Consider the following 27,501-nt stretch of genomic DNA (forward strand, 5'->3'; position numbering starts at 1 on the left):
TTTGCCCTGCATTGTAACTCGGCCTTATCACAGTGTAAAGGGTGGGGAGATTGTCCTAAATTATGTCCAGGCAGCCCCCCTGGATCCGTGGATTAAGAGATTAAAGCAGACCACTGGGCAAGGCCTCCTCTTTCCCCTTCATATTCCTGGTATGATAATTGCTTAAACTGATTTGCACTTTCACAAAAGCTTGCAGGACGCTTTGTAGCTGGAACAGAACAGACGAGGTTTCTCTATCAATGGAAATAAAACTGATTAATGCAGCCTATCAGGATAAGAAGCAAATGAAGCATGCAAAAACAACCTCATACCCCCAAAAAGGGGGAAGGAGGGAGGGAAGAAAGCTAAGTTTCCTCCAAGACTGGTTACAACTTCTTCTTTAACATGAAAATTAAGACTTGAAGGTTTCTCAGAATGCTTGCCTTATAAGGCTGCTGAGGTCCACGGGTTCATCCCATCACCTACAGAAGATTGGGGCCAGTGAGAGAGAGAGGAGAGAGAGAGAGAGAGAAGAAGAAGAAGAAAAGAAAGAAGGGAGAGAGGGAGGAGGAGGGAGAGATATGGGGGGGTGTTAGTTGCATTTGGAGGTTTGAAGTCAGAAACAAAGTTTAGAAGTCCCAGGATTCTGATTCTACTTAGCTTTCTGCAATCGTGGGTGAGTACCCCTCAAGGCATAACCATATGTCCAGATTAAAAGGAAGCAGCAGCAGAGGTTAGGAGAAGAAGCAGCAGCATTTGAAATGTGAAGTTCACACGAAACTCCCTCAGCAGGGCACACACCGGGCCAAGGTCTGGTTACAAAATTTTTTTCTCTGCTCCCTTTTATAAAGGACTTAACTTGTCCTAGCTACCTTCCTCCTCCCTCTTCTCTCTCTTTAAAATGCCCAAGAATCCATTCTGGCCCTTTTGGGGGGGGGGCAGCGTTAGGGGTAGGTTGGGTTTTTGAGCCTAGAATGGGAAGAACCACATTCAAATTACAGAATCCTTCCTTAAACGATGCATTTCAATTTCCCGAGACAGCTACTCTGAGGGCATATTGATAAATCTTTATTGACAAAATATTGACGTTGACATACTTCTTGGAAGTATATAGTGTGTTAGAATTCTAACAAATTAACACAAAACACAAAAATATTTACATTCTGGTATAGAAGACATTAAGGAAGCATTTGTCACTCTCTTTAGTAAGTCTATGATCTTGGAATAGAAACTCAGTGCTTGAAAACTTGCCGCGTGTCCGTGGCCACACTACCATCCCTGCTAACTACAGTCCTTCGGTTTTTCCAATAGGTTTAAAGTTTGGAATGGCCATGACGGTGAATGGTTGAACTCTGCCAATTTCTCCAACCACTAAAAGGAGAAGTTTACCTCGGGGTTTTTTAGCCTCAGGATGTTAGGAAAGGGAATGTCCAAGAAACAGAATGAATTCAGATTATTATTTTTTTTTCCAGCACAAGCCCTGACTCTTCTTCGTGGGCACCCTCTCCTGCCACTCCCAGCCCCCTGACCTGCTCCCGGTTTCTCTGTAAGAGGACCACTATCGCTGAGCTACTTCATTTAGCTTTCACAATCACTTGGACATCAGAAGGTATCAAAAAGTGTTTACAGACTGCACATTTCTCGGAAAAAAAATCAAAATAAAAAGCACACAGAACCTGTCTTTAAAAGGAAACAAAATTACAATTCATTTTGTCTTTAGACACCATTCGCCCGACAACTGCTACATGCAATTCAAGTTTTTGAAACAGGTGTAGGATGGGGCTAAATATGGAATTTTGCTTGTTATTACTAATTACTTTGTAAAGATTGGGGAGAAAACACTGCGAAGTGCAAAACAAAAAGTCCTGTGCCTGCTTGGGTTGTTTGTTTGTTTGTTTGCTTTTATCACCATTATTGTCATTTTTTTAAGTGGACTGCGGTAAACGGAATACCTGCCAATCATCTCGTCCTGCTGGTTTGGCGTCTGACTGACAGCTCCCCTTGTCAGAGCGTTCAGCTTTGCCACATTCGGATCTCTCTCGCTCGCTCTCTCTCCCACCCACCCCCATCTCTCTGTTTCTCTCTCACTCACTCACTCACTCACTCAGCTGCCTCTTTAGACGAGGGTCGCATGTTGATGAAGGAGACTCCATCCTCTGCCATCTCAGCACGGCCTCGGATTAGGGACCCTGCGCCCTCGCGGTCCGAAGTCTGCGAAGCGCCCGGGTGCTCGTCCAGATCCCCTGTCCCTTCCCGATGAATGTGTGTGCGGTTTGTTTTTGTCTTGTAGGGTTTTCCGTCTTCCCCTCCTCTCCCTGCCTGCGGTGCTCGGTGTTGTCCATTTCGGTGGGGTGCGGTCTGTGTTTCAGTCGTCTGAGGTCACGTCTATTTCCTCGGGGCTCGCCTGCTTGGTGGCGATCCTCCACCGGTTAATGTGGTGTGTCCCTTTTTTCTTTTGCTGCGAATCTGAGCCTTCTTCCTCCAGTTTCTGCCTTTTGAACTTCGTCCTCCGATTCTGAAACCATACTTTTACCTGTGAGCAGAGGCAGACGGGGCGGTCAGGTCTGTGCCAGCGCTCTGCCCTCGACCCCCAGCCAGACTTGGAGGAGGCCCAGGCCCGTGCCCACCCTCAGAGTGGGCCTCCCTGGATGGCCTGGAAGCAGGGTGACTCCCCTTCTGAGTCTTCCTGGCGAGTCTCACCCAGGGCCCAGGGTGTGCTGAACTTTTGGAAGGCTCTGAACAGGGCACCCACATCCTGCTGAGAGCAGTGGCCTTGAAACACATGGGGCCCCCCCACACAAAAGTAACAAGTAAAGAAAAGTAGAGATGTGTTCCTGACTCTCCCCAGCAAGGGGTGCCAGGCAGACCTCCATCCCCACCGCAGCTTCGCACACGGCCCAATGTGTTTTCTGTTTTCCGGAGATCTGGTGGGCATTGCCTAAACACAGCGCCTCCTCTCCAACGCTGGCCCTCCGTGGTTGTGCAGGGTTTGCCTGAGCTGTGGTCCCCTAATGGGGGGACTCTCACAGGTGAGCAGAAAGCAGCTGAGACTGGAGGAAGCCCGGGCGGTTGGTGGATCAACCCAGTTGCACCTTTCCCGCTAGGAAAAGCAGCTCAAAACTGAAAGCCGCCGGAAGTCTATGAGTTAGAGAAATAAGGGCACCACTGAGAAAGAGAGGGAAAGTGGAGAGAGGGAGGCCTCCTCTCCCTCCTCCCAGGCAGCCCCAGAAAGGGCCAGGGTCACCCTGGGACCAGGTGCTGGGCTTGTGGCCCGGCCGCCCCAGAGCTGACGTCTGGGGACGGTGGGATGGGAGTCAGCTATGTCCAGTGGTCCTCTGGAGAAGCCGGGCAGTGGGTTCCCGTTCAACAACCACACCAAAGAAGACCACGTCCTCGCGTCCCCGTGCTGGGGGCCGGTGGGGAGCACACTTTCCATCCCGTCAGCTCCTCTGGCGCTAGCCGCGCCCCAGCCCAGCCCCAGCCCCCTGGGGCCCCCGAGGTCCGCTCAGCTCGTTCCTTTGAAAGCGCCGGCCGGTCCCGGCTCGCTCTCCCCGAATGCCCCAGTCCCCTAGAGTGCCCCAGGAAAAAGCCGAGCGGGAACAAGGCTGAGTTTAATTTGCTTTGAGTTTGCTAATTGAAGGGGAGGACGGTTCACTTCTCCCCGGCGCTCGCCCAAGGCGCGCGCCGGTGCGCTCGGGGCTTGACACGCACACAAAGACTCCAGGCGGCGTGCGCAGCGAGCCGGACAAAGACCACCGCCCGCCTCGGCGGTCCCGAAGACATCAGTCCGGCCCGCGCCTCGGGCCGGCCCCGCGCAAACTCGCCCGGCCCTCTTCGGGTTCGTCCGGGGCAGGAGGGGAGGGGAGCATGTCTTAAAACAAAGCCTCGACCTTTCTGCGCTTCCCAGAAAAAAAAAAAAAAAAAAGTTACAACTTAATCTGCCCGAAAGCGTTACTGTTTACCGGGAACTCTGACCCCGCCGGCGGCTCCGCGTACAGTAGCGCCTACTGTAGCCCCAGGCCTCCTCCCCGCGCCCGGACAAGCCGCAGCCGGGCCCGCACGGGACGCTGCTGCGCCGCAGGGCCTGTCCCCTCGGGCAGATCCTCTCTGCAGCCTCCTAGCGTCATCGCTCGGATTTCGGGTGCTCCCAGGTCTCCTGGCCTCCACTTTCTGGTTCTCCCATTCCTTTAAGGTCCCGCAGGCACTCGGAACTCGCCCTGACTCCACTCCCCACTCTATCCTGCTCGGGCTGCAAGTCTTGGGCTACTCTGCCGCGATTTCCCGCGTCCTGGACCCCAGCCCGGGGTCCCCAAGACTCTCACCAAAACGTCCAAACACAAGTGCGGAGGCGTCTCGGTCAGGAGCTACCAGGCAAGCCCAGATGGGCAGGGGGAGTAACTCAGAGCTTCGCGCAGAACTTGGGGCAGGGGTGGCCCTTAGGGTGCCCGCTGGAGCCCATGAAAGCTGAGCACCTCCAAGCTTAACAAAACCGGAGCGCGGGCGCGGACCCAACTCCCGGGCTCCTTCAAGGCGGGTGCACGGGGCCCAGCTGCAGGAACCTGGAGATTTGGGGCAGCGAGCTTCGGAAGGGTCTTTGCGCCCGGGGCCGCACCCACCTGAGTTTCCGTGAGGCTGAGGCTGTGCGCCAGCTGCTTCCTTTCGGCGCCCACCACGTAGTGATTCTTCTCAAAGGCGTGTTCCAGCCTTAGAAGCTGGGACGGGGAGAAGGCGGTCCGGATCCGCTTGGGCTTTCGGGCCAGCGCGTTGTGCAAAAGGAAACTCTCGGGGCTTGTGTCGTTCCCTGCGGGGGTACAGCAGAAGTCCCGTTAGGGGGGGTCGCTCTGGTCGAAGCGCGCGCTTCTCCCGAGCCGGGCTGGCCTGGCTCCGCGCTCAGGGCCTGCGCATCGCCTGCACTGCAAGACCGGCAGGGGCCGGTGGCCCTCCCGGGGCTCGCGTAGGGGACGCCGGCTCAGCTGCCAGACTGGAACCGTCGCCGGGGCTCCAGCTGGGCGGCACCCAACCGGTCCCCAGGCTCCTGACCTCGGCGGGTTCAGTAGTCGCCCTGGCGCCGCAGGCCTGGCCACCTCCGCGCCCGGCGCCGGCGCCGGGGGGAAAAGATGGGAGAGGCAGAGCCGGGCCAGGGGGTCGGCGCCCACCACCCATAGAAACGGCTTTCTGTTCTTGATAGCTTCCCGAGGAACACTGGCCACAGGTGGGGAGGTGGCGGGCCGCTGTCCAGTTTCCTCGCAGACTCGGTGAAATCTTGTCTTGTTAACCCCGCAGGGAAGTACAGAAGCCCGGCGGGTCAGTGCAGCCCGACCCGGACAGAAGCGCCAGCCGCGGGTGTGCCCGGCGCCCGCCGCCGCTGCCTGCCGAGGACCCGGCTCCAGAGAACCGGGGGACCGATGCGAGCGCAAGCACCGGAGCCCCAGCTTTCCGAGCTGCGGGCGCCCGCTCCGACTCCCCGCGGCCAAGGCAGCTCTCGGGCTGCTCAGGACCTGCTGGGGGGATCAGGGCCTTGGCTGGCGGAGGATGAGGAAGAGGCTCCCCAAACTTTCCAAGCAAAGCCAGAGTTTCAGATTCGCTCCTTAGGGTTGGAAATCGCGAAACCAGAAACCCAAACAAAGAAAAAAACAAACTGACAGTCCAGGTGGCAATGGAGGCAGATCCAGTCCAGGAGTAAGGGGGGAGGGTTTTGGGGGGTCGGGGTGAGCTTTAATTACGGGGAAGGGGTGACATCTACCCGATTCTTCTCGGCTCCTGGCCGCAACGCAAGGGTTAATGGATGGACAGGAGGCCGAGTATTGATCGGTGCCGCCGGAGGAAGGACTTTTACCCATTCCGATCCCTAAACTAATTACTGCACTTTTTTTTTTTTTTGGCAAGTTTTAACTTTTCTCCCACCCCTTACCCTAAGAAAACCAATTTTGTTTTTTAAAGCAAGAAATGAAAACACCCAAATAGATCTCCCCCGCCCAGGCCGTCTCCTGACCCTGTCCACTTCTTTTAAAAGGAAGAAGAAAAAAAAAAACCAGCCCGAACCCGCTTCCCCGCCGCGGCCGCTCGGCGCCCCCAAAGCGGATCGCTGCGAGCGGGCCGAGCCCCGGAGGCTTCCACCCGCACGGGTCGCCGCCCCTCCTCCGGCCTCCGAAAAGCAAAGGGGGGAAAACACCGTGCTTCGCTCCAGGGGCGCAGGGGTCTGCTCGCCTCGGTGAGACGGCGCCAAACCGAGAAATCGCGGGTCTGGACCAGTAGTTGGGTAGTGAGGCGGTCGGAACACGGTCGAAGGTGAACCTGGTGGCCGGGCCCTCCCCGCGCCCCTCGGATCCGGGACGAGCGGGCGAAGCGCCGAGGGGAACCCGCGGGCTCTGGGCTCTCGGGCGGCGGACACGCAGAGCCGGCTGCCCCGGCCTGCCCCGACCCGAGCGCACTCCGGCACAACTTCGCCGTCCTCGCCCCTGCCGAGGGGCCCATCGGCTAGCAGCCAGCGCCCCAGACTGGCCGCAGCCTCGGAGACCGGGGATCGGCACCACACCTGGCCCCACGCCGCCCAGTTTCCGAAGCGGGCGCGCCGGCCCATGAGAGCCGGGGGAGCCTCCGCTCAGGCCTTGCCCGGCGCCCACCTCGAGCAGGCCGGGGGCTGGGGAGGATGCAGCGGGCGGAGCGCGCTGCAGTCCCGCGACGTGGCACGTACCTTGGAAGCGATGACCCAGATATCGGTAGCGGTGGATGAGCCAGGGGTAGAAGGTGGACGGGTCCCGCTGCTGCGAGGCGAACAGGGGGTGTGGCGAGTGCGAGGAGGGCAGGGGGTGGGCGGCCAGGGCGTGCGGCGGCGGCACCGGGTGCACTGGCACGGCGGGGTTGGGCGGGTGCGAGACCGCCTCGGCGAACACCAAGTCCGGGTTGGAGTAGACGCCCCTGCCGGCGGCGGCGGCGGCGGCGGCCGAGTGGAAGCCGTTGAGGAACGGATTTATGGGACTGGAGTTGGCGTAGCTGAGCGCCGCGGGACGGATGGGGTCCTCGGAGCGCGAGGCGGGCAGGGGACTGTCCTTGGCCACCAGCGACTCGATGGTGAAGCAGCGCTTGGGCGCCGGCTGGAACATGCTGCGCCGAGGAGCGCGCGCCCCGGGCTCCCTGCTCCCGGCGACCGCGGCGCGCTGCCTCCGCCGCCCGCTGCCCGCGGCGAGGACGGGCGAGAATTGGGGACTCGTTTGTTTGGGGTGGGGGTGGGGGGGAGGAAAGGAAGAAAGAAAGGAAAGGAAGAAGGAGAGGAGGGGGAGGGGGAGGGAAAGGCAACGCCGAGGATCCCGAGAATCTTGCACCAAACGCGCCCAACCTGGAGAGAGGGGGAAAAATCCTTCCAGAAGAATTTGCAGGCGTGGATTGGGGTGATTTTTTTTTTTTTTTGGCGAGATGGCGTGGGGGGATCGGAGTTAGAGGCAGAGAGGAGGGGGGGAAGTTTCTCGGGGGAGGCAGGAAAAAAAAGTTTTCTGTCCTCTGCAAAAGGCGGGCAGGGCGCCCTAAGTCCAAGGACAATCCATGGAAGTGTTCGCTTCTTCACAAGTTGTGCAAACGATTTGTTAGTTCATGAGCCTAATTAGTGCGGGGATCACATAAACAGCTTCCTCCGAAGCCTGGTAAATGGCTTGATGATTGGTCGCTATTACTCGCCCTGAGCTGGAAGGGGGGAGACTCTTTAAAGTGCGTCAGAGGGAGGCGAGCGCCTGGGAACCCGGAGGCCTGGATCCCAGCCGAGAGTGGAACGGAGTCGGCGCCGCCGCCCGGGCCGAGCCTCCTGCCGCCCGCCGGGCCGCCCGACCTCTCCGCGCCCTCGCCCCGCGCGCCCAGCTCACTCGCTCCCGCGGCGCCTGCTGCGGCCTCTCCTCCTCCTCCTTCGCCTCCTCCTCTTCCTCCGATTTCCTCTCCTCCTCTTCCTCCTTCTCCTCTTTCCCCACCTCCTCCCCTTCAGCCTCCTCCTCCTCCTCCTCCTCCTCCTCCTCCTCCTCCTCCTCCTCCTCCTCCTCCACCACCACCACCACCACCAGCACCAGCACCACCACCTCCACCTCCACCTCCTCCGCTCCCTCCGGGGCGCCCCGGTCCCTGCCGAGTCCCCGAGTCCCGGGCGGGCGCCGCCTCAGCTACAGCCCCCTGGATCCCGAGCCTATTGCGCCCGCGCTGGGAGGACAGACGGACAGACGGACACGCAGACTCCTGGCGCCCTACGGCCCTCCGCGGCCCTGTGTCGGGGGATCTGGGATGCCCGGGAGCACCGCGAGGGTAAGCGGGCGGGACTGCTCCCAGCGAGGGCTGAAGGCGCCGTGCCGCGATACCGATCCCCACCCCCCAGCCCAACTCCGCGCGGTTTCCTAGGCGAGGGGGGGAGTCTTCCCACCCGTCCAACCACGCGTAGCCTTGAGGTCCCAGGGTCGGTGCGTCCGCGGGCCCTGACCCAGCTCGTCCGTTTGCAAGCGGAGAGCTGAGCTGCTTTTGGCTGTGCGGGGTTGGTGGGCGTCCGACCGGCGCCCGCTCTCGGGGCAGACCCTCGCCTTCTCCGTCTGGGCGTGGGAGCGCGCACCTCCTAGCCCCAGACAGTTCCTTTTGGAACCCCCGGGTGTTGGGGTGGGGGGTTCGCAGGTCAGGGCGTAGGCTGACCCGGGGCCACTACTCTTGCGCCCTCGTTACTAAGTGCCGTCATTGTTATCCCCGCTGCTGCTATGGTCGGTATTATTGTTATTATTATTTCTATTATTACTCTGCCATCTGTTGTTCCAGGGCTGGGTTGCAGCGCAAACTCAGGGCTCTTAACTAGGGACTGCGGATCGGGTCTCCGGTGTTCGGCCGTGTCCGCATTTTCGAACTCGCCTTCGGTTTTGGGATGATTTTAGGGCCGAGTTCGCTCGTCCCCATTGGCTCGCTGGGCGGCGCAATTATGATCACATCCCCCAGGCTGCTGGCGCTGCTCTCTGTTTATTGGTGGTTAAAGATCCATTATCTATTCATCAGCCGCCTCTTTTTTTTTTTCCTCTTTTTCCCCCCTTTTGCCAATTACATTCTTATAAAGTGAAGTACCAGCAGGTATTTTGCACGTTTACGATTAATGACTTTTTAAGAAATCTGGCGTCCTTTAAATCTATCACTCCCAGGCCCCTGTCATTTATCTTAAGGACCAAGAAACGCCTTGGTTTGGTCACTCGGTTGCGTTTGCTGGAGACCCTGGAGAAGTCCAGCCAGGGGTGGGTGGAGGGGGAGGCAGCTGCGTGACACGGCACACGCCCTCCCGAAGTCTGGGTCTTGGGAGGACTTGCACTTCCCCAGCTGGCCCCTGTCCCGCCCTGGTTTCACCTGCTGTGTCCTCGTGTGTGCCCGCTGCTGACTTTGTCACACGTATAGTGGTGTGTAAGTGGAAGGTGTATCCAAAACCCGCTTTGAGGAGCCCTCCCAGGCAAGAGAGGAATGTGGAGGAGCATTTCTTGGGGTTGTTGGGACCCCAAGAGCATTATTGGGGAGCTGTCAGGGAGCATCTTTGCTTCCTCGCTCAGCCTTCCTGGTGTGGGAGGGTACATGCGTGTACACACACACGCACACACACATACACGGGCGCACACAGAAAGAAGCTGTGAGCCTGTGTTGCCCTCACAGAGGGAGAAAGGGGCCCTCTGCTTCAGGCTTCTGACCTCTTGCAAACCACCTCTGGTCTGGCGTCCTGGCCCTGCTTTCCTCTTTTATTTATTTATTTATTTTACCCCTAGACCCAAAGATGCCGGGTGCTGGGCCAAGCCCCTCTGGTGCCTTAGAAGACTGCAGCTCCCCAAGGCCTGCACCACAGTCTGCAGAGTATTGTCTCCACCTTGAAAATCATTCCTTCCATTAGGCTATGGGGCTGGAGGCTCGGCCTCGCTCAGAGCAGCAGGCAGCCTGAAGCCATGTTGAAGGGTGGAAGTCTGTGCCCTGCCAGCCAGTCCTGGGTGGAGACAGGGGTCAGCCCTCAGGTTTCCGAAGCCGGAATGAACACCCAGTATGGGCAGCAGGTGGATCCGGGCACCCTAAGGCAAGTGGCAATGGGCACTTCTCCCTGTGACTCTGCAGGACGGGAGAGGGGCCATCCTGCCTCTCCCTCGGGCCAGGCGCTCCAAATGTGGTCCTAAGACTCTGGGGTTCCAAATCAAGGCCATTGAAAGCCCACCACAGCCCGTGGAAAGGGTAATGGGCACTTATTGCACCGTGATCTTGGCTGATGGTAGACATCGCTGACCTTAAGGGCAAGGACTGTGCCTGGGACACAGAGCAAGACCCGGCTGTGTGGGATCTGGAGGGGCGTCTCCTCCCCTTTCAAACCTTCAGTCCCTAGCACTAAGGTGGAGTCCACTGGGAGCTGATGATGGGCTGGAGACCTGACCTTTCGGCCGGCCACATTTGCCCAGAGAGGAGGGCCAGACTGCTCCACACCCCCACTCCCATCCTGGGGTATCCTAGGAAAATTGTCCTCCAAGGGCCAGAGTTGTCCTAAGGACTCCGGATGGCACAGGTGGGCGAGGCTGAAGGAACCAGCGGGGTCTGGCGCTCACCCCGCTGAGGAGGGCATGGTAGGGCCGGTTCCTTCGCCCCAAGCTTCCGGCTCCACCACCCCCGCGCCCCAAGCAGCGCTGCAGCCGCCAGCCCCGGTTGGGGGGGAAAGCGGGCTTCCGGTGAATCGGGGGCGGTGCGGAAGTATTGGAAACTGGGTAATATATGCTAATGCATGCGTCCAGACCAGAGCAGACCGAGAAGGTTCTCGTCGCCCAGCCCCGACGTGCGAGGGAATTAACCAGGGAAGTCACTCATTAACCACGCGGGCGGGCGGAGGAGCGCGGGGGGCCGGGCGCTCGCTCGGCTCTGCACTCTGAGCTCCTCGGCCGCTTGGGGCCTCCTAGATGCAGCCTCGCTTTGTTCCTTGGTCGCCCAACGAGTGGGTTTTGGGTTAAAACCCTCTGTGTGCAGTGGGAGGTGGATGATGTCTGAGGCCCCAGCCCAGAGCCAAGAGCTTGCTCCCTCCCGCGGCCCGCAGGCGCCCCGCGCCGCTGCGCCTTTGGTGCCTAGTAGGCACTGTGCGGGCGCTGGATGAGCAGACACCTACGGAGGTTCCAACCCCAGGTCTGGACTTACTGGACGACCTTGGGCCAGGCGGCCACCACTCCTGACCTCTTTGTCCTATGTAAAAGCACAGCCAGTGCTGCCCGGGAGGCAGGGGTGGTAGCAGTGGGGCCCCAGGCTTTTTGGGGGGGAGGGGGGATGGTTCTGCTGGTGATAGAACTGTTCTACGCCCTCCTTGCGGTGGCACTTAAACAACTGTGAGCCGTTCAAAACTCAGAACAGTGCACGCCACGCAGGATGACTTGTATGTGATTATACCGCCACCCCAAAGCAGGCTTCCCTTCACAGGCTGCCCGTGTGACCTTGGGCAAGTTACCTAACCTCGCTGTGCCAGTGTCTTCTCTCCTCTGAAACAGACACAAATGTCCGCACCTTAGCCCTCGGGACTGTTCCATGACATAAGCAAGGTGTGCAGACAGCGTCTGGTGCGTGGTGACCCTCCACAGCGGCTGCTGTGTTATTTCCTGTTCACCCCACGACTTGCTGCTGACCCGGCCTCCATAAAGCTGCGGAAACCCTGAGCTTCTGCTGGTCTCACGGCAGCTTGCCAGCTCGCTCCTGTGTGCCCCCAACCCCGGCCCCCAAAGGCCAGGAACTTCCCTAGGGAGGTGTTGGGGTGAGAGAGGCCTGGATGTCCGGCTCCTCCTCGGAGGTGCCCCCCAGGGAAAGATCGCCAAGGATCTCTGATAAGCGTGTGCGCTCGCCTTTCCAGCAAGGCGGCGCCTCTCCCTGGCTGGTTTCCCGCTAGGCCTGCGCGGGATCTGCGGGATCTGCGGTGGGGGCGCAGCTTCCCGCAGCGCAGGCTAGGAGTGCGCCTTAAGTTGTCTCACCTGTGGAAAGGAACTAGCGTGGTAATGATTGTTGAGAGATCGGGCTTGGCGCGCTGTGAGCGGTGAGCACATTTCAGGTTAGGCCGTTGGCCCTGTGTGGTCCAGCCAGCCCGCAGCCCTCCGCCACGGCCGGGTCGCCGCGGGTTGCGCCTTTCTGGAGAGGGGAACGAGGAACCCTCCCCGCGCTGCGGCCGCGCAGAACCGTGAGCCCTTTCCCTGGCCTGGAGGCGTCCGAAGGTGTCCAGAGATGCGGAAGCCCACAGGCTGGCCAAGAATTCCTACATCCCATTGTAATTCGCAGTCCCTCCGGCCCCTCGGTGAAAAGTAGAATTAATGCCTTAGAGTCATTTCTTTAAAAAAAAAAAAATGTATATATGGCAAATCCCTTTCTGGTGTGCTCCCCAGAGGCCGCTGGCCTGGCCGCGATCGGTGTGCGCACAGCGGCGCCTAGCGGCGAGGGCCGGGCGCGGGCGCCCTACGCTCGGTGTCCCTGAGCGGGTGCGCCCCAGGCGCGCAGAAGCTGAGCCCCAGTGCCAGAGTTCGCCGCCACAGCAATCCCAGGCTGGGGGCGCGGGAGAGGAGTCTGAGGAGGCTCACTGGCGACAGCGGAGAGGGGACCACTCAGGAATGCTTCCCTCTCCCCCACCCCAGCCGTCTGCTCCGGCTTTCCCCGCCACAGTCCACGTCCACGATGGAAGAGCAGCTTCACTGGGAGTCGGGCTGCCTTCCCCCGGAGCAGGGAGGAGGGGACAGCGCCAAGTGCCATGAGGCCGGGAGCAAGTGCAGCCACAACTCAATGCCTGAAGCCCCAGATACCCTGGCTCGACCACAAAGATTCAAGGCATGGGCCGCGGATGGCCGGCACGCGATCCGCCTCGGGTGGAGTCGAGAGGGCCGGGGTCGCCGGGTGCGGCTCTCCAGGATTTGCTCCCCCTCGCGGCCAGCCGAGGCCGCCCGAGACCCCGGTCCTGGTGGGGGTGATGACGGATCACCAGTCACACCCTGGAGCATACCGCTGAGCAGCCGCGATGGGGCTCTGAGGACTAGGTCCTGCCTCCAAGGCGTGTGGACCATTCGTCCCCCGGGGAGACCGTGGGATCTGCTCGGATGTGCCGGAAACCCGTGTCATGTGAATGCTGTCCTAGAGCGGAGTAACTGCCCGGAGCGCAGAGCTGAGCGCTGAGCTTCGCGGGAGGGTCTCCACCCGGCCCTGGCCTCCGCTGCCCTGGGTGGCTGCGGGAGACAGGCGCTGCCCTTCTCCGGATTCGGCGGCCGCTAGGAGCGGCTGGGCTTCCCGAGACCCAGCCTTTGTGAGACCCAAGACTTCAGAGCCAGGAACTCTGCTCCGACGCCGGGCGCCACGGGCGCCACCGCGGACCCAGCTGTCCGTTGCCCCTTTCATAGCGTTCAAAGTCCTCAGTGCCTGGACACACGCTGGCCTGAGTCATCGTGGGAAGAACTGAACACAGTCAAAGGGGTCTCATTTTCCCTCTCCCTTCGCTGCCTTCAAATGAAAGCCCAAGACCAAGCAAGGGCAGGCGAGGAATGGACGCGTGCACCAGCCAGGCTCAGGGAGCACGGGACAGAGGCTCCCATGCCCATAGGACTGCCTGGCCTGTGCCTGGACAGCTTGGTCTCTCCTGCACTGTCCCGCACCTGGGAGGGAGTTGGGCTGTCAAAATTCCTCCAATCGTCCCCCAAAGTTTTGACCCCATCCTGCTGGGGTCCCAGCCAGGGCCAGCCAGGGTGACAGGTGCAGAGGCAGCATTCCCCCCTCTGCTCTCTGCCACTCCTGGTGAGCCTCCTGACCCGGAGCCCTGGACTCCTCTGGGAATGGAATGGATGCCTTCCAAATGTTGGTGGCGATCTCCCCGGTTCCTGGCACGCTGGCCTGTGGCAGGCCCCTCTCGCGGGGAGTCAGTCTTTTCTCTTAGGACCTCCCTATTGTCTAAACTGCATGGCTGGGCTTAGAAAGGGAATCAGGACACTGCAGCTCTCCTTGAAACTTGGGCAACACGCGGGAGGTCTTAGAGGAACGCCCGGGTTCTGGCCCCTGTACCCCACTGTTGCAGTGTTGAGAAGCCTGTAGGCTCACACCGGTGATCTCCCCGGGCCAGGCACCTGGTGTGATGAGTCCCTGAAGGAGCCATATACCTGTTTTCTGGATGAGGAAGCTGAGGCTCCCAGGCAGTGTGCAAAGGCCCGTGGTGCACTCCCACCGCCTGGCCTTGGATGCAGTGGTCACTCCATGAGGAGCCCTGCCCCCCCCCCCGCACCAGGGGTCCCCAGACTCTGCGCTCTGGCCAAGGAGAAGAAGGCAGGGAAGGGACCCAGTCAGCCGACGGATGGGGCACCCAGATCATGGCGCACAGCAAGGCGCGTCCAGGCCGCCCCACAGCGTCTCAACCCTGGAGTTTGCGTCCCACGCACTCGCCCACCGTTGCCCCCCGGACCACCTGCCCCAGACCCTTCTGTCTCCGTCCCCGGTTGCCCCTGCGTACTCAAGCCTCGGTTGAGGAGTGGAAGGGCTGTCTGCGGCCTCTCCACGCCAGGGAGGGCCGCAGACGGGAGCGCTGAACACCGACCACCGAGGCTCGGTGCGCCAAATATCCCTTGCCGCTCTCCGGGCGACTCAAAGCGGCCCAGGGACCCGCCCCCCTCCACAAGGACCCCACCCCTCCGCGAGCAGCCGGGTCTTTAACCTTGAGGGCTGGTCCCCCAAGCCAGGGGAAGGAGCGGGCTGCTCCGGGGCCGAAGCTGCCCGCATTCCGCAGTCACACACAAAGGCCGGCCCCGGGCGCCTGGAGTTACAGCAGGCTCCACAGCGGCTCTATTTTGTATCCCCTCGGCGCCTGGGCGCTGGGACCGCCGTGCTCCTGGATTCCCCCGAGGCCGGCCGACCGGCGCTTCGCAGCCAGCCCGGGGCGGTGGGAAGGGAGGCCGCGAGTGGGACCCGAGGGGGAGTCTGGGGGCCTGCAGCAGCCGCAGCCCGCTTGGGCCTCCGACACCTCTGCCGCTGGGCCCGAAGGGGCCCCCAGCCCCCGCCCCAAGTCCCGCCGAGGACCCGGAGAGGCCCGACCGCGGGCGCGCTCCGCTTAGCCCGGCCGCCAGCGGCTCGCCTGGGGCTGCGCGGCAAAGGGTGGCATCGCGGCGGCGCGGGCAGGGACCGCATTGGTTCAATATTAGCTTTTCATTCCAGTCTATTGTGCCCATCTGAGATAATATTGACTCTGAGGTGAGAGCCCACAGACGACAGGGCTTGTCTAACACTCCACGGCAGGGCGCTCGAAGGGACGAGAACCACAAGTGGAGAGTTAAAGAGACTGCAAACAAACGCGGCGGCCGCGGCGGCGCGCCCCAGAGCCGGGAACGGCCCTCCAGGCAGCGTGGCGCTGGACACGGCGTGCGCCCCGCGCCCCGCGCCCCGCGCCGGGACTGGGCGCTCGCGGGCCGCTCTGGGAGTCGAAGCCGCTCTGAGAAGGGGGTGCGGTGCGTTCCCATCGTAAAGAGCCCTGGTTTAGCCCGCACACCCCTCTCTCCCAGACAACTGCTTTTGAGGTAACTCGTTCGCAGGCAGTTGTGGATTGCCAGCGAGCCAGCGTTCTTTCTCCCTCTTACACGATACAACCCTGGGGTAACTCTGGCGTCGAGGTCCCCCCAAGCCGGGGAAGAGGAGCCACGCGCTGCGATGACGATCGAATTGCACCTCTAGTTCCACGTTCAGCCCTCTTCACGCGGCCCGGCTGCGGGGCTACCCGCAGCTGGAAAGCCCCTGGAACGGGCTGCTCTCGCACAGAAAGATTTCCTTCCATTTCCGAATGGCCTCTCACGGCCGGCGCCGGGAAATGCGCTTTATGTGTCAGGGGTAGAACACCTAGGTTTGCGCCAAACACGCGGGGCTGGCGGGGAACGTGGGGAGCAGGAAGCCCTCGGGGGTCGTCTGTGTCATTTGCGCCCTCCCCGCGGTTGGCGTCTGACCTCTGTAAGAGGTAATTCGTTCACCCCGTTGCCCCACTGAGTAGCTGTTGGTCTGGGATCTTGTCTGAGATACTAGGGCTCGCGTCGGGAGACCGTGGTGCGCCGGTCCGTGTTCGCCCCCGCGCCCTGCCCAGAGCTGGCTCTCGGGATCCGAGCTCCTGCACCGCACCTGGGGTGTTTCAGAGCGGGACAGCCGCGATCTAGAACATATGCGGGCCGTTTGTGTTGAGCGCTTCTTGTCATGTGTAATATTATTACATGTACGTAATGTGTTTGTATTATATGTATATAATTGCACTCGATGATTTCATCACATTACATGCTAGTTAAATGTATTTAGCATTTAGTTCTGTATTGCATTATTGTTACCTTCCTTAAATGACATAGATGTTTTGTTATGTCATGCATGTTGTAGACAGTTCTGGAGACACAGATACGCATTTAGGTGTATGGGGCAGTCTCTGTTTGCCTTCACGTTTATGTAAAGTCCTGATCGGAACTCCTGTGAGGCCAGCAGACAGCCTTGGTGTCCCGCTGTGGCAGGACCAGGGTAACTCCGGAAAGTGGCTCCGCGAGCGTGCACTCTCCGGGTTGCGGCCGCCGCCTCGCTCAGGTTATGCTAGTTGTTTGGGTGCCCTGCTGATCCCTACACGGATGTCATGAATTAACAATGAATTTGGGCGCGGGCAGCATATGCTCAGCTGAGGCGTCCGGGAAAGCGGCGAGGCTTCCCGGCTTCCGACCCCCGACTGCCGGCTCTGCGGCGGTGCCCGACGCGCGCGGGGATGAGCGCGCCTGGCCCAGGTCGCCGCTGCCCTTCGCAGCCGCCTGGCCCGGCCCCAGGCGAGGGAGAGCTGGCCCGGGCTTGGGCTGCTTGCAGCTCCGAGGGTCCTGAGTACAGTCCGCTTTTGATGTCATGAAAAGCCGAAATGAGCAGCAGTCCCGGTGTCCATCGGAGGGCAGAGTTTAGAGGCACTGGGGGCTTCAGATGTCCCTGGGGTATCGCCCCTTCATAAGACAAGAGCCGCGCAAGGGGTTCTGTTTAGGGAGGAAAAGAAAGGGGGGAAAAGGCAGGACAAGAGCAGGTGGTCAGCTAAAGTAGCCAAAACAGAAAATAGAGTTGTCACTGGAGCTGGACCAACAGGAGGAGGCTGCTGATCCCGGGGGCCTGGGCAGCGGGAGGGGGAGGAAGAAGACCCCCGGAAGCGGCAGAAGGGAGTCCAGACTGTGAGGGGCCGGTGGGCTTGTTGTTGAAAGTGATCCTGCAAATGGTCACCTGGTGAACACCTTCTGAAACAAAAGAGGGAAACCTGGCTTCAACCGGACAGGGGGCTTCAGCTCCCCATGTCAGCTCCTCCTGGGGTTCCTGCCTCTGATGGGGTCCAACCCCATCCCCAAGGGCTGCCCTCTGTGGGTCTGGCCGCTGGGGAGTCCCCTGAATGCGCCCAGCTCAGGCTGTCAGGCCGATGCATGAGAGCATCGAGCGCCCCCTGTGTGGGTGTGCCCCCCACCCTGACATGGGCTGGGACACACCTGGGCTACCTGCGGCCTTTTCTCCATCCAGGTGATCCGTCTCATCCCTGCCCAGGGTGCAGGAAAACTTTATCCTAATGGCGTCCAGCTCGCTTGTCCATTCTTTCTGCCCCTTGATCAGTTCCTGGTGATCCTGGCTTAAGGGGCCATGGCTCAGGTGTGTGGGGAGTCACGCCTTGTCGACTGCCAGGGTCTCTGGCAGGAGAAAGAATCCATTTCTGTCACCGAGGGCACCTGTCCCAGGTGCAGGGCTGGATGCCCGTCACAGGGTTTATCTCATCCAGTCTTCCCAGCAGTGCACTGAACTAATTCAGTGAATTCCATTCCCATTTCAACCCAAGAAAATTGAAGCTGTGAGGCAGTGTGGGGTTCACCCAAAGTCACACGCACAACTAACGCGCGCAGGAGTCTGGTTTCCAAGCCACATCCATCCGACTCCGACAGCTTTTACTTTCTCCTCCCACCTCTCATTTCCTACCCAAGTGCCTCCTTGTCTGCACTGTGGAGGTCAAGTCCCACAGTGTGAGGAAAGATAACACTTTGCTCTTCAGTTCCCTCTGAAATGAACAACTGCAGGATACAGAGCCTGGATCCCACAGAGGCCACGGAGCCTGGATCCCATGTCCCCTCCAGAGTACTTTCCCCAGGTGCAGAGGAGACAGTAAATCATTGGTAGGGGGATGCATGTGAGAGTTACAAGGAGCCTGCCCACAACTCCCTCTGTCACCTCTCTGACCAGCCCTGTGGGGCAGATACTGCCATCGTTGCCCAATTCTAGAGGCAGAAATGGGCGCAGTGAGGTTGCACAGCGTGTTCACTGCCCAGCCCAGCCACACAGAGCCCTGGCACCACCCAGGCCGACCCATGCCAAGCCTCCCAGTTTTTGAGATTACCACATATGGGACCATTTAGCCAATGGAGTCAGGCCTTGTGCTCTGCTGGGCAATTGCGAGGTTGTTTTCTCCTTTTCATGTTTTAGGTGTCCCTGCAAATACATTTCAGGATCCAAGTCCGTCTCTGCCCCTCATGTCCTCCACCCTTGTCCCTGTGCACACCCATCTGATGGCAGGGCCATCAAGGAGCCAGAACAAGGAGTTGCCCCTTGTCTGTGGTCGGGTGCTGTTCAGAGACCAGAGTATGGGTCTTAGCTATAACTCTATGTTTTGATTCATTACCATTTGCCTTACATGTATCACTAAAACTCAAATGTGTGATCAAGGGTTTACAATTGTGTGTGTGTGTGTGTGTGTGTCCTGACTTCCATAGTACTTTTAAATTTTGCTTTAAACAATATTTCCTCTGCTGAGATCCAAGGGGAAGAGTTTGTGGGAGGAGGAACCCTTTGATCCAATGGTCCCCTGTCTCAAGAGATAACCAAGAATCCTCCAGGAATGGCTATAGGGATCACTGACCATAAGGGAATGCATGCGGTCCCCCCACCCCCACCTCAAGGGCCTGCCAGGGAAGGGGTCTTCACCTCCAGGGGGCCAGGGCTCCCTCGTCAGGCTCTTTCTGCTCATGTCCCCACCCCATAAAAGCACGTTTTTGTCATGATTAGAAAGGTGTATATTTTTATGTTATACCAGAATGCATACCAAAGTCAGTAACAAGCACCCCAATTCCTGTTCCCCAGGGGCAAACATTGGGGGACACTAACTTGTGACATCTTGGGAAGGAAGAGACAGATGATGTCTGCCCATTTTTGATATTGTTGTTTAGTGAATGGAAGAAGGGAAGGGAGCAGACTATGGGCTTATGTGAAGTAGTGGGCAGCACTCGTATACCGGCATGGGATTCCGAGCGGTGGCTGCCTCTGGGGAGGACTTTGACTGGGGCACAAGGGCATGTCCAGGCTGCTGGAGTTGCTTTGTATCCTGATGTAGGGCTGGTAACATCGGAGGAGCACAGATTGAGAAGTGTTGCATATTTTACTGTAGGTTGTCATGCCTTAATGTAATACTGTTGCAAAAGAGCAAAACTGGAGAGGTGAGGAAGAGGCCAAAGACTGGGCTAAAAAGTAAAAGGTAAGAGAAGCCACACGCGGAGCTTCCCCCCTCCTGGCCAGTTGCAGTTCAGTCCAAGAGGGTTGGCGCCTTCAAAGGGTAACTCCGTCCTAAGATGCTGGTGGGACCCAGGCTGTGCCAGACTCGCTCTTTCTTGGTGCTGCTAGCCTGCAGGGGAAACCTGCAGGGGAGACCTTGCTTTTCCCAGGAGGGCTGGGAGCCCCTTCGACAGCCTTACCAGAATCCATGCTTGATGACGAAGGCAGGTGCACTTTTAAACAGATCCCCAAATGTTCTTTCCAGTCATTATCTGCCACTCAGATTGTGGTCCCTCGCAGGAGCCGTGTTGTAAAGGGCAGTCCCATCTCTACTTATAAAAGGACAGAATTCTCACCTTCACAGGAAGGCAAGTGAGTTGAGTTTTCATGATTATGTGCCACACACACACACACACACACAAATGACAGGGAAGCAACATCCCTTTTTTTACCCTCCAAAAAAAATCCTTGCCTCTCTATGCCAGGCTTCCTGTTGGCATTTGAGATTGAAAGCTGAGAAACCCCATGATGTCCTCCAAAAGTGCACTGTGAGCAGAGGACTACTGGTAACTGTGTGGGTGCAGTGCACTCAAGAGGCGTTGTGATGAGGTCGTCAGAATCAAGCCGTACGGAAACAGAAGTGAGTGTTGCTTGGGAAGGGAGAACGAAATTTTAAGCAAGGAGAGTGGATGAGACACGGAATTGGATAAAAGCCTCTGGAGCGTCTCTAGGGGGCCATGGGCACTTTGGAGGGCAGTGGTCCTGCCTCGAATCTGCCTCCCAAAGGGATGCCTGCCCTCTTCATTGCCATACTTTACGCTGCCGCTGGTGGGGTGGGAGAATTGTTTGTGACTTTTACCTTATTCACAGGGAGTAGAGGTAGGCAAAACTTGCAATTGCAAAGAGGACATTTCAAAGGCATGAGAATCTAGAAGAACGGCCAGAGGTGGATTCGCCCTAGTCGTGAGAGAGGCAGAAGCAGAAACTCCAACCCCAGAGAAGAAACGAAGGCCAGTCACCCACGTCGGCAGCTGATGTGTGGGTGCACAGAATGTGTGGGTGCCGTGCTGAGGGCAGAGTGGGTGCTGTGCCCCAGACTAGTTAAGGAGGGCCACTTCAAATCAGATGTTCATAGGATTGGGGGTCCTTTGTTCGTTCCACCAATATTGAGCACTGACCATGTATAAGGAAGTTTGTGACTGACCTGCAATTAAGAGATCCAATTAACAATTGGATCGATCAAGCTCCTCGCCTTTGAGAACTAGCTGGGAACAGGTAACTGTCCAAACCCAGAATGCCCAGGAAGGAGGCTGGTGGTGTTGTATTGGAACGACACAAGGCAAACAATATTTTCAGTTTCTTCCCAAGAAATTTCTGTGATGGATGAGGACTGTCATGCCAGAAGCTTCTGTCGGAGAAACAGTGACACATTTCAGTCGCTGGCGGACCTGACACAGGGCAAGCAGGGGTGCAGGTGACAGACACTGGAAGAAAATACTGAGCGAAGGCCAAAGAGGGAATAAGTATTTATTGAGCGCTCACTGTATGTCAGGTACCATATGTTTACCATCATATTTAATTGTCATCTAAGACTTGAAGAGAAAGAACCACACCCCTGTTTTATGTGAGTTTTAAAATCAGGGCTCACAGCGGCTGGTGCTGTGACATAATAGGTAAAGCCACAGCCTGCAAAGCTGGAATCCCATGTGGGCACTGGTTCGAGTCCTGACTTCTCCACTTCCCATACCTCTGTGCTATGGCCTGGGAAAGCAGTAGAAGATGGCTCAGGTCCTTGGGCCCCTGCACCAGCGTGGGAGACCGGGAAGGAGTCCCTGGCTCCTGGCTGCTGATCAGCCCAGCTCTGTCCATTGCAGCCATTTGGGGAGTGAACCAGCAGAGAGAAGACTGTACCCCCCACCCCACCTCTGCCTCTATGTAACTCTGCCTTTCAAATAAATAAATAAATCTAAAAAAAGAAAAGAAAAGAAATCGGGGCTCACAGAGGTGAAGTAAAATTTCCAAAGATGCACACAAGAAATGACAGAGAAAAGATTCACATCTGTGTCTGCCTCCTGTCCCTGTCTTCGGGCCACATTCATCCAGAAGTCTCGGGTAATTGCCAGCGAGAGCTACTGATCTCACGCAGTTGTTCTGAGGATAACATTGGACCAGGGAGTCAAAATGCCTTTGTGGTGTGCCAGCGTCGACAAGCGTTAATTGTGAAGATGACTGGCAGCTACGTCCTACCCTCACTCATCAAACGAGTCACTCAACAAAGATTCCGGGCATGTTCTGGGTTCTCTAGCAGGGGGAGGGGTGAAATCCCCGCCTCCATGGAGCTGACATTCTGGTGGGCAGTGAGCTGATGGGAAGGAAAACATTGACCAGCCACGTGCAAGAGGCAGCGCACTCAATTGTTTGAACCCTGAAAAATTAGAGATCACCCAAGTGTCCCTTGATGGGACCTGGTAAAGACAATATTATGGTGTTTCCACACTACTGGGAACTGGGTAGCTATTTACAAGGGTGGAAGTAGCTATCTCAAATTTGTAGTAGCACAGAAAGATTTCTGAGACGCATTAAGGGGCAAAAAAAAAAAAAAAAAAAAAACAAAAACAAGTTCCAGCACCATACATAATATGATCCCATGAATGTTTAAATAAACCCTCCGTGTGTGTGTGCATGTGTGTGTGTGCGTGCATGCATGCGTGCATGCGTGTTGACAAAAATACAGTCACCCAGAGAAAAGTTCTGGGAAAGCACATCCTAAGCTGACAGCCGTGTTGCCTCCAGGTTGAGAAGGCATGGACCAGGCGGTTTGAGGGACTGCAGTGTAGACTTCTGTGTTGTTCTTGCTGACAATGGAAGAGCACTCAGCTACGCTTGTATCATCAGACAAGGAGGTCCGGGCGTGCGGGTGCAGTTTAGTTAGAGTGATAAGGTTGTGGGACGGCCATTGCTGCTCTGCTCGTCAATGTGTCTGCAGGGAGCTGCGCGCACACACAGGGCCTGGTGCCAGCACCTGCAAGTGGAATTGCAGCCCAGTGGCCCAGCCTGGACCTCCTGCTTCTCCCCAGCCCATCTGCACTTTGTACTGAGGGCTTTTTTAAGAGCATCATGGGATGTTGGACAGAAACCCTTGATCGCCCGGTTCTGAGGCACATGCAATTATTTCACAGTTAAGTAGCCTCAAGGATCCCTACAATAGATATGACTTCACCATGAGAGCTTCAGGCCTCTCCCAGCAGAAAGTGAGCTCAGGCTGGGTGGGGCCTGTGTGGGTGGAGCCCATGTGGGTGGGGCCTATGTGTGAGGGGTGGCTTCCAACAGGGTCCCCTGGTCCCTGAATCAAGGCAAGCAAGCTGGCCATAGCTGTAGCCCATCTCTGAAAACCAGCTCATGTCTCCTGCCCAGACCTCTCACACCGTCTCTGTCTGTGGCCTTGGGCAAATCTCGGCTGTTCCTGGGTCTTGAATGGTGTCGTTTCCATCTTCAACTTCTGATCGCTCTTGGGCCTGCCGTGGCTGGAGAGCACTGGCCCTTCACTGACGGGCATGTGCTGTGTGTGAGGGACAGGAAGCGAGAAGCAAGACCCCCGGCCTGGAAGGGCTCTTCACCATGGAGTCAAGTGCCTGGGTCTGGGGGTGCTGGCGAAGCCACCAGAGAGCAAGAGTGCCCCCCCACTCCTTTTCCGTTGCCACCTCTGCATCTCATGGGCAAGGCTGGCCTCCGGTTCTGCAGACACAACAGGTGGAGCCCCTGGCCAGGCCAGGTGGCCTCACGTCTTTGGAGAATAACAGCCAACCCAGGAGACAGGAGGGAAAATGAAGTTCTCAGGGTAGGGGCTGGCGTGACCTAAAGCCAGGGTGACCTGTAAGAGGACTGCAGATGGAACTCAGGGTGCTTTTGGTCAGCCCACTGATTCCACCAACTTTCATTGAGCACCTGCTGTATGCCATGCGCCTGGCTAGACTGTGTGGGCCCAAGTGCAAGTGACCCGATAAACATAGGGTTTCCAGACTTGGGTGCTAGTGCCTGGACGCTTCACTGGGCAGGCCAATGCCCTCAACCAGAGAAGCCTCAGGTGCGTGTCCTCCTCTGGGGCTGCAACCTGTCTTAGTGCCCAAGGAGCAGACGGCTGCTGGGGGAGGCCAAGCATGCTGGACACAGGGGCAGGGGCTGGGGTCAGATGTGATCTTAGCCTGTGCCTGGAAACTCCACAGGACCCCTGGTCAAGGCCAAGGTCAAACAAGTGGAGCACCCACCATGGGTGCATGGTGTTTACTCAGAAGAGAAGGAACAGGGTGGCGGGAGAATCAGCACCAAGCTGACCCAACCTCTCATTCCCCCTCCACACTCACTAGCCGTGTGACCAGGTAACTGAGGCAACCTCCTGCACAGCCTCGGTTTCTCTATCTATAAAATGGGAACAATGAATTCTGCTTGTTCTTCCCTGCGAGGATGATTCTGAAGGTCAAGCCAGGTTCTCGGCAGAAAAGCGAATTGCAGAGCACTTCCAATACAAGCGATGCGGTCGGTGTACGCTTCGACGCAGTGGGTCTTTCTGCTTTCTCCCCTTCACCCCTGCCCGTGTGCCTGCACCACCACCCAGACCCCTGCTCCGTCAGCTGGCTGAGGTTCCCCAGAGTAGTGAGTGCCGACATCCCTGGCCCATTCATCCTCTGTGGCCCGGAGGGGTCCGTCCAGAGCCCACAGATCCCTTAAGAGTGCCTGTCCCAGGGGAGTGGGCAAGCTGGCCCCAGCATGGGCAGGGCAGCCCAGCAGGCCCGCCCTGAAACTCATTAAACCAATGCTTCCTAGGTGGCTCCTCCCAGCCAAGTGCTGGGGTTGGGGGGTGATCTGCCCAGCAGGTGGCCGCAAGTGACGGTTTTGGGGCATTTGTGGGCTCCTTTGCAAGGAGAGGCTATACCAGGGTCTTGTGAGTGCCTCGTAGGAAGAGGGATTCTGGGGACACTAGGAGCCTGGAAAGTAGAGGCCCCAGCAACCCTGGCCCCTCACAGCCTCAGCCTTGGCCAAGTCACTTCAGTTCTCTGGGCAGCTTTGTCAGGTGTGCATTGTTTTTTCATATCATAAAAGCGATCAATGATTATAAAAAATGTGAACATGGCAAAAGAAGAAAAAGTCAAAAATGAAGGTAGCGCCCATCCCGCGCTGGGCAGCTGGCAAGAAATGCTCTTCTAAAAACTTTGAGAGCAGCGCGTGCCCCTTAGACACACGTGGGGATCGCGAAGGTGTCCTGCTCTCCGGCTTGCTGTCTGCTCTGCTGATCAGACTGGGAGCTGCCGTCTGCAGGTGCGCAGGTGCCTCCCTCGCCCCACCGGTGCGGCATCCCAGCCTCAACCACACTTGCCGTGGGTCTTTACCGGAGGCGGACACCCTGAGATAAAAGTATTTCTCCGCCCCCGCAACACATTGTCTATTAATCCTTCCTTCTTAAGACATCGACAGTGGTGAGTGAACAGCGTACTTTATGGCTCCAATTCTAACTTGCCTAATTGCTAGTGAGGCTGGGCATCTGTTTGTGCCTGTCATGCTTGGCTGTACTTCTTCTGCGGGAAGCAGCTGGCTTGTACCTTTCTACGGCTGATTTTTTTTTTCTAATTTTAAAACAATGCTTTACATAGTCAAGTTCTTAACCTATGGCTCTTGACATAAATCATATTTTCTCAGTGTGTATTTCCCACACCGAAGATTTAATTATTTATGCAAGCAAAATTGTGGCTTTTTCCCCTTTACAGATTCTGAGTTTTTTTCCTGTTTCATTGTCAACATGATGGAATTATTCTTTAGACTCTTCTTTCATTTTTATAATTTTTATGAATATATGTATCTTTAATAAATCTGCATTTTTTTCTGTGAGTGTGGCATGAAGTAACCACCTCTTTCACTTTTTTTCTCCAAATGGATGACCAATTATTTTTACACTTATGTATGGAATAAGACAGCCTTTCTCCACTTAATAGAATAAGAATCTTTATCACATACTGAATTCCCATATTTTATTCCATTAGCCAATTTGATTATATTTGTTCTATTTTACGTTCTGTTTTATTCATTAATGTATTTCAGATTCCTACAACAACTATGGTTCATTATTCGGACTTTACGCAATCTTTTAAAATCCAATAGAGCAAACTTTTCATTTTTCTTCTTTTTGAAAAAATGTCCATTCTCATGAATCTGTTCTCCTAGATCATGCTTAAATCAACGTGCCAATTACTCTAATCACAAATTTTATTGCTATTATGTAAATATTATAAACTAACTTGGGAGAGAATTGAAAATTGTTGTAATATTTAGTCATCCCAGTCAGAAGCACAGTAATTAATTTAGATTTTCTTTGCTATAATTCACTATTTGATTCTAAACATGTCTTAGATATTTCTTGCATGAATTAGTCATTGCGTTTTTAGTTTTGTGGATGATTTATGCTTTGTTTTTGCTATTGTGAATAGAATAATTTTTCATTTTATATTTTCAGTTGCTATTACTACTATATGAAAAAGCTGTTTGGTTTGTGTCTGGAAATCCTTGTGAACTCTCTTATTGTTTCTATTAAGTAATCAGTTGAGTCTCTTGGATTTTCCATTAAATAACTGCTTTACTTATTACCACATTTAAGTATGTCTGGTGTAGGAAATGAAAACGCAAAAGGAAAAATCAAAAAGTGTAAAACCTCTTTCAGAAACAGTCACTCTTAACACTTTGATGAATGTCCTCACACTATGCATAGCTAAAGTGCTAACATAATATATATTCAGCATTATACACATAGCTACTGAAGTAGATGCATGTATATGTCTAAGAATTAAGTAGACAACGTATATAGTTTTTCAAATGGCATCACAATGTGCATAGTATATTATAACAACTTTTCCTATTTAATTCAATATTACAAACCTTTTTCAACATTATTCTTCTGTACTATCATTTCAAAAACTGCACTAAGTATGTGAATTTATTTAAGCATTTCCTCTGGCTTCAGCCATGTAGCTTGAGTCCACCCCTTACTATTACAAATTATTCTGTAGCAAACTTTTTATTAGCTATATCTTTGTGTATATTTGCAATGGTTTTTTTTCTCTCTCTCTTTTTAAAGATTTATTTATTTATTTGATAAGCAGAGTTACAGACAGAGAAGGAGAGACAGAAAGAGGGAGAGATCTTCCACCTGCTGATTCACTCCCCAGATGGCTGCAACAGCCAGGGCTGGGCTGATCCAAGCCAGGAGCTTTTTCCAGGTCTCCCACGTGGGTGCAGGGGCCTAAGGACTTGGACCACCTTCCACTGATTTCCCAGGCACATTAGCAGGGAGCTGGATCAGAAGTAGAGCAGCCGGGACTCAAAAAATCACTGCCCACATGGAATGCTGGCATCACAGCAGAGGCTTGACCTACTATGTCACAGAGCCAGCCCCTTACAATGATTTCTTTAGGAGCGATTTCTAGGAGTAGAATTTCTGGGTCCAAAGGTGTGTGGCGATCTAAGGCTTTTGTGACAAATTGGCAAACGGTCCTCCTGAAAGCTTGTGCCTGTTTCTTCTCCCACTTTTACTTTCTCACGCAGAAGTTTTTCTTTCTGTTGTGCCCTAGGAGTTCTTAACCTCCCTGGCCACATCCTTTTTGCAGTTACAGAGGGTTTTGCCAGACACCAACCTCCCCGGGCTGCCCGGGGTTAGCCCAGGGGTTCCTGCCTCCCAGACTGAGACGCTGCACTTGGGCACGGGCGTCCTGGGCATGCATCCTCCAAGGCTGAGTTCCAATGGCTAACTCAGCCTCAGTCCCCCACTGCCTGCAGCAGGAAGGTAGCCAGCAGCCTCCATGAAATGTCCCCCATCTGCAGAGAGCACTCCCTGCAAGTGACAGGAGACCCCCCCCAACACACACACATACCCCGCTTTAGATAAAAATGTCCCTTCCCTGTCATTTTTAATCGGGGGACGAGGTGTCATATTTCTCCCCCTCAGGTGCTGGCTTGGCAAGAAAC

General features: G+C 56.3%; 2 protein-coding genes and 1 long non-coding RNA gene across 5 annotated transcripts in view; 2 read left to right on the forward strand and 1 right to left on the reverse strand.

Annotated features, from left to right (window-relative positions):
- The first annotated feature begins 519 nt into the window (after positions 1-519).
- On the forward strand, positions 520-1,500 carry LOC149121909 (uncharacterized). Its single transcript, XR_016221527.1, has 2 exons — positions 520-655; positions 1,452-1,500. It is a non-coding gene; the product is annotated as an uncharacterized LOC149121909 (long non-coding RNA).
- On the reverse strand, positions 1,025-7,217 carry EMX2 (empty spiracles homeobox 2). Of its 2 annotated transcripts, XM_002718681.6 has the most exons (3): positions 6,674-7,214; positions 4,596-4,780; positions 1,025-2,512 (listed from the first exon to the last, which is right to left on the reverse strand). In XM_002718681.6, exons 1-3 carry the CDS (start codon positions 7,080-7,082, stop codon positions 2,345-2,347), a joined length of 762 nt encoding a protein of 253 aa, XP_002718727.1. In that variant the 5' UTR covers positions 7,083-7,214; the 3' UTR covers positions 1,025-2,344. The 2 variants fall into 2 exon arrangements, with proteins under 2 accessions (XP_002718727.1, XP_008268812.1); XM_008270590.5 differs by lacking the exon at positions 4,596-4,780 and having other exon boundaries at positions 1,655-2,512; positions 6,674-7,217.
- Positions 7,218-8,099: 882 nt separating this feature from the next.
- LOC138845283 (protein GVQW3) overlaps positions 8,100-27,501 on the forward strand; it is a 51,992-nt gene continuing 32,590 nt past the window's right edge. Inside the window, exon 1 of one of the 2 annotated variants that reach the window (XM_070057138.2) lies at positions 8,100-8,259. The gene's annotated coding sequence lies outside the window, so the exon portion shown is untranslated. The remainder of the gene's footprint in view (positions 8,260-27,501) is intronic. The other variant, XM_070057139.2, reaches the window with a different exon arrangement.

This window comes from Oryctolagus cuniculus, chromosome 15 (assembly GCF_051225735.1).
Source record: "Oryctolagus cuniculus isolate XC-2025 breed Fujian yellow rabbit chromosome 15, ASM5122573v1, whole genome shotgun sequence".
NCBI classification, from domain to species: Eukaryota; Metazoa; Chordata; class Mammalia; order Lagomorpha; family Leporidae; genus Oryctolagus; species Oryctolagus cuniculus.